General features: G+C 39.7%; 1 protein-coding gene across 2 annotated transcripts in view; it reads left to right on the top strand.

The window, feature by feature from the left end:
• The first annotated feature begins 2,979 nt into the window (after positions 1-2,979).
• Positions 2,980-11,278, top strand: part of ndrg4 (NDRG family member 4) — a 160,330-nt gene continuing 152,031 nt past the window's right edge. The window contains exon 1 of one of the 2 annotated variants that reach the window (XM_048546331.2): positions 2,980-3,287. Coding sequence is in view for 1 of the 2 variants with exons in the window: in XM_048546330.2 (XP_048402287.2) it covers positions 4,010-4,094 (85 nt within the window). In the remaining variant the exon portion in view is untranslated. Of the gene's footprint in view, positions 3,288-4,008; positions 4,095-11,278 lie in introns of those variants that run through there. The other variant, XM_048546330.2, reaches the window with a different exon arrangement.

The following is an 11,278-nucleotide window of genomic DNA, read 5'->3' as shown; positions in this document are numbered from 1 at the left end:
TATGCCCGATACATCGCTGACAAACTCATTCACACCAATACTTTTGGACACAGTGGCCAGGAAAGAATAAGGATGTTGTAGAACGAGGGCCAAAAATGTCAGCAGCAGCTTTATTCCTCTTGCTTCCAGATGATGCAGTTAATTTTCACTACAGACATCAATTCATGGTACATCCTTTTTGGTCAGGGATTATTCCTCATGCTGGAACATTTACAACTGGGGCTACACCGAGTGACAATCAAACAGATGTACGACGAAAGCAGTGCCATTTATAGAAAAGTACAAATTAACATGCGTTGTGTTGACACCTGTGTCACCAAAGTGCCCTCAATAAGTTTTTTTCTTCCTCTCCCTTACATCTTAATGCAGATCTTACCACATCTTAACGTAGACCGGGGTTTTGCAACTGGGGTGGAGGGAGTCTGCTCAGCAGTGGGGTCTTATGCCATAAGGTTTGATTGGCTGACCATGAGGACACTTGTGTCAGGATGGAGCAAACATGCTGAGGATCTACTTGATGTGAACTTCCAAGGGTCAGGGAGGGGCAAGGAGGTAGTGTGACCAGTCACCTCTGGTGTGTCTCGAGTAGAGGCTAGGTACTCTACCTCTACCCTGCTTATCCAGCCATATCATGCTGCATGAATCCTTCTCCAGTGGGGCAACTTCTGGCATTGCCTTGTCTCCTTATGAGGAAGGGGACCTGGAATACTTATCAGATTTCCTGTCTCCCACTCACCATGCCTTCAGTCCTGAAAACCAGTGGCCAGGGTGACGGAGTGCAGGAGCATATACCCCTCCACTAGAGCTGATAGCCGTACCATAGTGAATGGCAAGAGTGAGAGCGCAGAATGTATTTAATGGAAAACTTAAACTCCATCTAAACAGTTTCAGAATTTTAGTTTCAAAGTTCTCAATAAAAGTTAATGCATTATGATCTGTAAAAACTAAAACTGCACAGTTTCTATGTCAAGCAAAAAAAGTGTTGAAAAGCTACTAACACCAGCAATGCTTCTTTTTCTTTAGTAGAATCTCTTCTCTGATGTTGCTTCAACTTATTGGAAAATAAGCTTTTCCATCTGAATCATGTCATTCTGTAAGAGAACTGCTCCAATCCAAAATCTCTTATAAAAACCGAAAGAACTGCGAATACTGTAAATCAGGAACGAAAGCAAAGTTGCTGGAAAAGCTCAGCAGGTTTGGCAGAATCTGTGAAGGATAAAACACAGGTAATGCTTCAAGTCCGGTCACCCTTCCTCAGAATTTCAGAAGGTCACCGGACCTGAAACGTTAACTCTGTTTTTTCCTTCGCTGATGCTGCCAGACCTGCTGAGCTTTTCCAGCAACTTTGTTTTTGTTCCAAAATCTCTTATGTCTACTGCTTATTTGAAAACCATTTGCCCAAACTGTCTCTGATAATAAATAACATATTCCAGCAATTTCACCACAATTGATGTTAATATACAAACTTTTTGCTGCCTAGTTTCTGTTTCCCACTGTTAAATTACAAGTGAAGCTATTATATTTCAATCCAAAGGCACAAGTTCTAAGCTTAGTGAAGTTTGAACATTTTTGACTATTTTTACATTTGGCAATTTCTTCCTCTTCCTTTTAATTCCCTGATGTGACTATAAGGAGCTGATTTGCAATACACAGTCTGGCACACATCACCCAGGTGAATTCAGAGTTTTAAACTGTTGTGCAAGGACATCGGGACCCCTGAGCATTCTTTTGATTACATTCCAAAACTGACAATCACTGAGTGTAAATAACACAGAATGGGCAAAGTAAGAACATTCTAGAAGAAGACTACAACGGTACACACTAGAAATTTAGAGAATCTTGAGATTAGTCCAAACATAATAAGTCAGAGTGTGGTACATCTATGGTTACCAAACGTGGCAGTATTTAGTATTAATATATTATACATTGTGTTATTTTGAATTCTAAGCCTACAAACCTTTCTTGACTTTGCCTTCTTACCTACACTATAAAGCACACAAACAGTGTGGCATCAAACCACTTGATAAAACATGGTGGCAGCTATAGGATCCACTGCATAGATAACTGGTGGCTGTGAAGATCAAGAAGTAGACTTGAAATCACCTGATGAAGAGAACTTGAAAAATATTTTTTTCACAAAGCCAGTAGTACAGTTTTAAGACCTCCCAGCACCCAGAAAAATGTCACAAAGCTAAACATCGAGGTGAAGAAAACATCTCTAAACAGAAAACTCCTCTTAAAAAAAAACCCACCAGAACACTCAAGTCTCAAAAGCCTCCTACATCCAGTAAAAGAGGAAACAAGCTTTTAAAAGAGCAGAAAGAGCAGTAAAAACACACTAGTAATGACGGCAGGGAGAAAATCATATTTTGACTTGCTGAATTGAGCATTTAGAATTCTACTCCAAACTGAGCAGGCCACTTAAAAGAGTTTAAACAGCTATTAATTGGTTGCCACCATATTCCGTACTGGCTTCCCCAGCCTCAGTCAAAAGTACAAAACTTTCCTAAAGGCATTGTGATCTTGAGACAAACTATAGTAACCATAATTTTTAAATTTTGCAAACATCAGTTCAGTCCTCCAAAGCCCTTTGAAAATATGGCCCCAGGAGTCTGTAATGTCCTGAGGACTAACTATTTTAATTCTCATTATTGTTTTCATTACCATGTTAAAAAGGCTATATTAGACCCAGGCAATACTTCTCCTTTCTCCACAGTTGTTAAATGTGCATACTAACAATATCACATGTGCAAATGAGTATATAAATTTCATTATTTTATTGATTCAATTTGTTCAACTACTTTATATGTTTTTTTAAAAGAGGCCACGATATATGGCGGCCTGGGGAGAGACGTAAGCAGAACACAATTTTATCTTACTTGAAACCCGTCCAGTTAATGAAGTTTCCGTATTTGCCTGTATCTATTTTGTCGTTTATTTTTGAATATAGATAACACATCAGCTTATTCAACTCTTCAGAATGGCTGTGGGTCACTGGTGTATTTGAGTACTGCTGAATTGAGTGGCTGTGAATGTTTTGCTGTTAAGTGGAAACGCTGGATGTCTATTGGAGACGCAGTCTGAACATCACGAATATTTGCCAGTGATTCTCTGAGGGTGGATGTCTTCTTGCTTCTCTCAGTCTGTGGTCACTGAGGCAGAGCTGTCTTTCACCCCGAGTAAGTGACCGAGAACCTCACTGTGTGAACCCCACAACGGTTAGCACAGTGGCCCGGGTACGATCTCCAACGTGCGGCAGGGCGCCTGGAGCCGGGATTTTAAACCGGGTAAGTGGGCCGAAGTGGGCGGAAATTCCTTCGAAACTAAGGTATCTATTTGCAGTCGAGTTAGGATATCATGTACTGACCTCAGCATCAGTTGATTTAAAGAAAGCTGCTCGTTGTTGCCGTATTTTTTTTTAATATGTCGGGTGCGTTCAGTAGCAGGAAGACTTTCGCATTCAATAACCTCACTTTTAAGCAATTGGTGTAAGCTTCGTGTTTGAAGTGCTTCAGTTTCGAGGTGTCCACCTGGTCCTAAAGTCTACCTTCATTCATCGTTATGAGCTAGATTTCTAAAGCTAAATCGAATTTAAGTTCGAGGCGGTGTGTGTGCTTTTAGAAGATTTTTTTGGAAAGGTATTCCTTTAGACGTCAGGGCTGTATAATTTCAGTTGAGGGGCCCTGTCCAATAAGAAGATGTGACTAGCAGAGCTTTGTCTCTGCGTACAGGGGTATTGGACATTTAACCAGTGGGGATAAACTGGATAGCGGAGGAGAACAAGATTCTTTCTATTAATGAAGTACGTATTTTGGGGGGGGGGGGGAAAGGTGTAAACGTTCATTACAAATAGTTCAAGTTCGACGTGACAAAGTGCAGGACGATTGTTTCTTTCAATGCAGCTCATGAAATGTGGTTCGACACTTGCCATTACAGGTTATAATTACCATAAATATTTGCATTTAATGTCACTTCCTGCAACACCGTATTGTTCCTCTTTCCCTGGTGTATGCACACGCATACAGTAGTTGACACTTCCATACATATTGGCTGTCACTATACGACCGAAAACCGATCGGGCAGAAATGCGTCAGGTGGACAATCATAAAACAATTTTGATCCTTTTCTTTGTTTCCAGATCTTTAGGGAAGTAAGGTTAGAGTTCAGAATGAGTGCCGAATAGACAAAAAAAGTGTTATGACTTTTTTGTGTTCTAACTTCCCTTTCTTATTTTGAAAAAGTGTTAAACCTCTCTGTTGTCAGTTTATAACTCTTGGTGTGGGGAGAACGGCGTCGGTGTGTAACTTATCCTTTAGAAGAGAGAATGCAGAACCTCTGATCCATTGAGTGCCTAACGTCAAGTGCAAGTTGTGGTTGGAGAGAGATACTGACAGTTCGAAAAGAGAGGTGGGAGTGAAAATGGAGCAGGATTCCTTTCACAATTTGATTACAAATGCTGAAGTATGGAATGCAGCCAGAGAGGAAGGAGGAATTGATATAAACTCAGTAACAAACCTAGCAGAAGGAAACATTACCAATCAGCAAAGTAACAGAGTGAATCAGGCAGCGAGATTGTGCAGCATGAGAATCTAAAGATCAAATGATCATTCTGGAAAGACAAAAGACCCATTTAGAAAAGTGAGGAAATAGATAAGCAAAGAACTTGACTAGCAATGTATTTCATTGGCAACATTCAACAGAGTACGGCAATAAGATGAATAGGAAATGAGGAAAGAAGATATTAAGGGCAGATCTTGGGGTTGATAAGACTTTCTGTAAAAAGAGAGAAAAGGCTCATTGCATTGGAGGTTTTATCTTGAGTTAAAAGAGGTAATAAAATTAAAAATTTAGTAATAACTCTGAATACGGAGTTTTTATACTTCTCACTATAGCAAGGATGTTGCGACTTCAGGGAATGAAGTTGATACTGTAGAATGCTATGAGGATATATAAGAAATGGCTCCGTTTCTCATTCTAACAATGCGGGTTAGACAATACTGAATTCAGTGTTGAGCTTTGAACATAGGCTACAGAAGTCTGTTTTCATTAATTGTGGGGTCAAGAATGAAAGGCCTTTAATACAATATTAAATATGAGATCTAGAGCTTAACATTTTCAGTGTGAGGCTGTAGAATTCATTTCTAGGTTAGTGGCTGAGGAAGAAATTATATTAAAATTCAAGACAGTAGATTGAATCATTAGATGAGGAATTATTTGATCATCAGAAGGAGTGGGTAAATGTCAACATGGACTGTTTGAGCTGAATGGCCCGTTTGCATGTGTAATTTCTGTGTAGTAACTTGTTGGTGTATAAGCAAGACCGCAGCTTTTCAAATAAAAAGTGTTGTGAAACTTAGTTGGAAGACCAAGACCCTGAATGCAGGACATCACCTGGAATGACATGTCGAGACTTTTCACTCAAACAAACAATCCAGGGTATTAGCTTGGTGATATCAAGCTGTGGTTTGGAAGGCTGGTTTATAGGACAGTGAATAACCGGGGGTCTGAGGAAAGATCACTTGACCCTAAACGTTAACTGATTTCTCTCCACAAACACTGCCAGACCTCCTGAGCTTATCCTGCAATTTTTATTTTGTCGCTGATTTATAGCATTTGCAGTTCTTTTGGTTTTTATTTAGTATTTAACTCTCTGCCGCTTCTACTCTTGCATCCTTTGTCATAGGTTATGGTTTGGAATCTCTTCAACAGGGTTCAAGTGAAATGGTAAGCTATAGTGCAAAACTCCAATGGTTTTATCATTTCTCATCTAAGTTCAGATGTTAAACTATTATTTTGGACAATCTCCCTAGTATCTTTTGAAGAATATAATCAATGAGTTGTTGCCTGGGGTTTGTTTTATTTTCAGATCAGTGCTATCTTACAATGGTGTTAACAGAAGTATTGATGTGAGTATTGACAAACTTTATGTACAGAATATGGTGTAAGATAGAACACCAACCATTTCTTTTAAATTAAGGTTAGGGATCCCTGCCTTTGTCTGACTGTCCCTGGAGTGAATTCCGAATGCAATTGAGAGGGAAGCTTGATTACCAGGTCTCAGCTTTCTGTTCAAGCTGGCTGAATTAAATTTGGTAGCTAACAGATTATGACTATAGACCATGAATCATTTCTTCCTGCAGCTATGGGGTGGTGGGAATTTGTTGAAGTCCTATGCCGAAATAGTATATTAGAGATTGATGCATGAGCATATTGATGATTCTACACCAAGGCCCCAGTGTGTAATGTGCTTTCATATGATTATGACTGAACCTGCAGTCTGTTTTTGGACTATCATTGGACAGACAGATTCACTGCTTATATATTGATCTTCAGAATATGGGATTAAGAATGCAATTTTAACTCAGACAGTGGGACAAATAAAATAATATTTTTGTTAGTACCTTCCTATTATGTTGAAACGTCTGTACTTCCTACAATTGTTAACTTTTTTGGACCTGTTTGTTGCGTAGCATTGACTTCTTACAGCTGTAAGCATGCTGCCTAAAATGAATGTGAATGCCCTGAAACTGGTTCCTCCTGGATAAAAACCCACAGTTCAACAACTCCCCTAATTTAACATGTATTGGCACTAAACAGCCACAGCAGGAATTAGAAAATTTCAAAACTGAGATTGATAACTTTTTGTTGTGCAAAAAGGGGAAAAATATAGGGTGGGATGGTGGCTCAGTGGCTAGCACTGTTGCTTCACAGCGCCTGGGACCTTGGTTCAATTCTGGCCTTGGGTGACCATATATGTAGAGTTTGCACATTCCCCGCCCTCCATCTGTGTGGGTTTCCCCCAGGTGTGCCAATTTCTTCCATAATCCAAAGTGCTGGCTAGGTAGATTAATTATGGGAAATGCATGTTAGAAATTGCGTGGGACTGTTTGGGATGCTCTTCAGAGGGTTGGTATAGACTCAAGCTGAATGGCTCACTTCCACTGTGGGGATTATATGAAGTAACAAGTAGGGCTGAATGGCTTTCTCCTGTTCTTACAAGTGATCTTCAGTATGGAGAATCCTGGATATGAACATGCATATATCATTGCACAGTGCAATCTATTGCTCTGGGAATTACATGAAATTTACAGCAAAGAAATAGATAGTCCAAAAGAACTATAACAATAGTTTTTTTGTCCACATTCTGCCTTACTTGATCAACATACCCTATTTTTTCATTGTATACTTCTCTAGATTTCTCCTGAAATGCCTTTATACTATTTGTCTCAATCACACTTGTTGTAATATGTTCCAAATTCTATCCAGTAACTAGGTAAACATGTTTCCCTGAATTCCTTGTTGGGTTTATGAGTGACTTGTGATATTTATAGACTCTTTTGGATTTATCTCGACTTCTTCTATTCTGTCAAACTCTTTCAGAATATCTACATTCTTCATTAGGTCATCCATCAGCATCCTAGCTCTGGAGAAAAGAGCTACAGTTTATTCCGTTTTTCACATGGAGGTGTGAGGGAAGGCAATAAATTGTGTTACCCTGTATTTCTCTCAAGTCTGCTGAAAGAAAACATTCTGCCAAAGGAGTTGGTTGACACTATTGAGTTGAGAATTACAGCTGGAATGCTCAGGGAAGAGAATTGAAAATATTCAAACAATGAGACTAGGTGTTTTCAAGCAGCTGCTTGAAGAAGCATCTACTTAATTTGAACATAGCCCAGAGAAAGAAACATCCAGTGGTTACTTATTCAGAGAATCATTTTTCACTTAATTTCCTTTAGCTCATGTGATTCTTATCTTATAGAATCATACAACCGAGAAGGGGCTTCCTGAGCAATCATGCCTGTACCAGCTCTGAAAGGGCTATCCAATTACTCCCACATTCCTCCTGTTCTTCTTAGCTCTGCACGCATAAAAAGGTCAAGGAAATGTTAAATGAAATCCTGCTGTTTGTTTTGTAACTGCAAGGTAAGGATTACTGACTCTGATTCTGTAAAGGTGTTATTTATTAAACAAGGCAAGAGTTACTCATTAATCTGCATAGGATTTCTGTTTATTTTGCAAGGTGAGTGTTATGTCCTAAACTGTATGGCATTGTTGCTTATTCTACAGGCTGAGATTCACCCATAATTGTAGTTTATTCAGTCAGATGAACATTTGTTCATTGAATAATTTAGCAGAGCAATGTTACTTTCTCACAGATAATTGATTAAACAACGGATTATGCCCTAGCATTTTGCCATCACACTCAAGAATAAAAATATATTCGTTGTGTAAATGAACGGCATTCTTTAAACAATAGGAAAGCACTGAGTTTAATCTTATGGAATTCTGCTAATTCAGCAAGATAAGACTTGTTTATTGCATGTCGCCATAGAGTTTCTGAGATAATGGGAACTGCAGATGCTGGAGAATCCAAGATAACAAAGCATGAAGTTGGATGATCACAGCAGGCCAAGCAGCATCTCAGGAGCACAAAAGCTGACGTTTCAGGCCTAGACCTAACCCTAACCCTCTCTGATGAAGGGTCCAGGCCCAAAACGCCAGCTTTCCTGCTCCTCTGATGCTGCTCGGCCTGCTGTGTTCATCCAGCTCTACACCTTGTTATCTCAGGAACTGCCAATGCTGGAGATTCTGCTATCTCCTCATGCAGAGAGTGATGTGTTTCTGAAATGGGCTGCCAGAGAAAGTGGTTGAGGTAGGTACAATAGCAACATTTAAAAAACGTGAGGATAGGTAAGTGGATGGGAAGGGTTTAAGAGGGGTAAGGACCAAATGCAGGCAACTGGCACTAGCTGAGGGTGCACTATGGTCAGCACGGACCTGTTTGCGCTAAAGGGTCTGTTTCCATGCTATATTACTCTGACTCTCTATGACGTATTGCAATGCTACCCACTGACCTCATCTACATCTCAAAATTCTACCCCCTTGAGACTAGAGGGTGCAGGGCAGCAAAATCATCCAAAAAGTAACCAAAGTAAATAGTTTGTTCAAATGTAAATACAGTGTTACTTTATGGAGAGATATTTGTTTCTGTATATCAATGGGGTTACATGGGTCTGTATTCCTGAACTAGGAGGCCTACGTTCAAATCCCATTGGCTGTAGAGGTATGTAATAACATGTCTGATCATGTTGATTAGAAAGTATCTTAAATGTTCAGTTATTGAACTTTCCTTTGGCTGCTGTCATCAAAAAAAATGTAGAACTGGAAAAGCACAGCAGGTCAAACAGCATCCAAGAAGCAGGAAAGTGACTGTTTTAGATTGGAAGCCTTCTTCGGGACCCTGGCCGTTTTCTGAATGTGGTTCATCTTAGTACAGACATAGGTTTCAAAGTTTAGCTCATTTGTGCAGGTACATTACATAGATTAAAGAAATTTTTTTGCGGGTATTGGTCAATGAGACATTTACCTGGGGCTTTGACACCTCACTTATCTGTTGCTTCATTGTCCTAAATTTGGTCACTGGCAAGTGTAGGAATTGTCTTTTTAAGGTTTTCTCTTTGGCTTTCTCTTGTACGTTTTTCCTGAAAATGTGATGCACTGTCAGCACCTCTTCAGCCCAGGTTAAGATGTGCAACTCTGTGGGTCAACTGTAGTCTGGAGTACCACGTGTCTGATCAAAGTGTTACTGCTGATGGAAAAGGCAGGTTGAAATCACACCAGTGTATGTGCACTTCACCTGTTTTGTTCTTCCATTGAGTGAAGCCTTAATTGTGACATACAAGAAACAGAGAAGTTGCAATTACACCATGCTTTCCTTGATCACAGGATGTTCCTGGTGTTAACACAATATTTTCAATATCTGAGTTATCATTATGGATTAACATTTGTAATTGGTGTGTCCTCTGTTCCATCATAGAGGATGACTGTTGTTCATAGCAATGACATGCAATCTAGCTGAGTACATTTTCTCATTAACTTTCCATGTATCCAAGTATGTGTTATTGTCTCTGAGTGAGGCTGAGGTAATTGCCTACTTGCTGTTTGAATCTTAAAATCCCCATAGCATAAAAACAGGCAATTTGGCCAATTGAGTCCACACCAACCACCTGAAGAGCATTCCACCCAGACCCACCCTATTCCTGTAACCCTGCATTTCCCATTAGCCAGAACATCCCTGGACACTATAGGCAATTTAGCAAGGCCTGTCCGCCTAACCTGCGCGTCTTGGAACTGTTTGAGGAAACCAAAGCACCTGGAGGAAACTCCACACAGACGACCACCCAAGGGTGAAACTGAACCCTGGTCCCTGGAGCTTGAGGCAACAGTGCTAACTCTGATCTCTTGTGCCCTCACTCTCTCAAAGGCTGATCATCACCCTGAGGTGTAACTTGCAAGTTTAATTTGACAATCCTGAAGTATTGTTGAGATGCTTTACATTTCTTGATTATTCCTTGTAGTACATACTGTCAGATTTTTTGAAATGTGGATATTCTGGATTCCCTTTATCCGATGTATCCTAGAATGACGTGCTGACATATTGAGGCCTATTGGCTTGATTTGATATGCCATGGGATGTAATGATAGTAGCAGCTAACATGTGGATAATTATGATATCCTTGGCTTATCTAACCAGAGAAAACTTGACAATTTGTCACCAATAAATTGCCTTGACTGTGATCTTGAAATAGGTCTGTAGCAATCTTGAACCATGGTTCAGATGAATTTTGTGGTATGCGTGGTTCTTTGTGGGTTGGATTGGCAAAATTTGTCATGACTGTCACAATTGTATCAACCAATCTATGTTTTTGTTAATTGCAGGCTAAAGGACAAATTTTGTGTGCTAGTTTTTTGGTTTTCTCTGCACCATGTCTCCAATAAGGAGATGATGCAACAGAAATTAATGCAAAATTGTGGGAAGCAACCCAAGTGTACCCTTGAAACTATCAATTTTCTAAGTCTAATTCATCTCTATAAGGCCAAAAATAACACATTTGTTCTTACTATCTCTGACATTTGTTTGGGAGCCTGCTTTAATGAGTTCAGGCTACCTGTTAACAATGATGTGTTTCAGATCCTGTAGCTAGTCGTTGTCAGATGTAATACATTGAATTTCTTTCGATTGGTTACGGCCATTTCATGACCTCTTTAGCCCACCTAACTCCTTGTTTAGGTTCTTGCCTGCTTTCATTATTATTCAAAGGCTATGTCTGTCTTCAGCTTCCTAAGCCTTATTGTATGCCTCCTTTTTATCTTTTTTGTCTAAGCTCACAATTTCTGTTGTCACCCAAGTTTCCATAATCTTGCTATCCTTGTCCTTCATTTTCACAGGTCTTGAACTTTAATGAACTGGCCTTTAAAAGATTCCTACTTGACAGAC

Source organism: Stegostoma tigrinum, chromosome 16 (assembly GCF_030684315.1).
Source record: "Stegostoma tigrinum isolate sSteTig4 chromosome 16, sSteTig4.hap1, whole genome shotgun sequence".
In the NCBI taxonomy this organism is placed as follows: Eukaryota; Metazoa; Chordata; class Chondrichthyes; order Orectolobiformes; family Stegostomatidae; genus Stegostoma; species Stegostoma tigrinum.
This window is presented reverse-complemented; position numbering and strand designations above follow the sequence as displayed.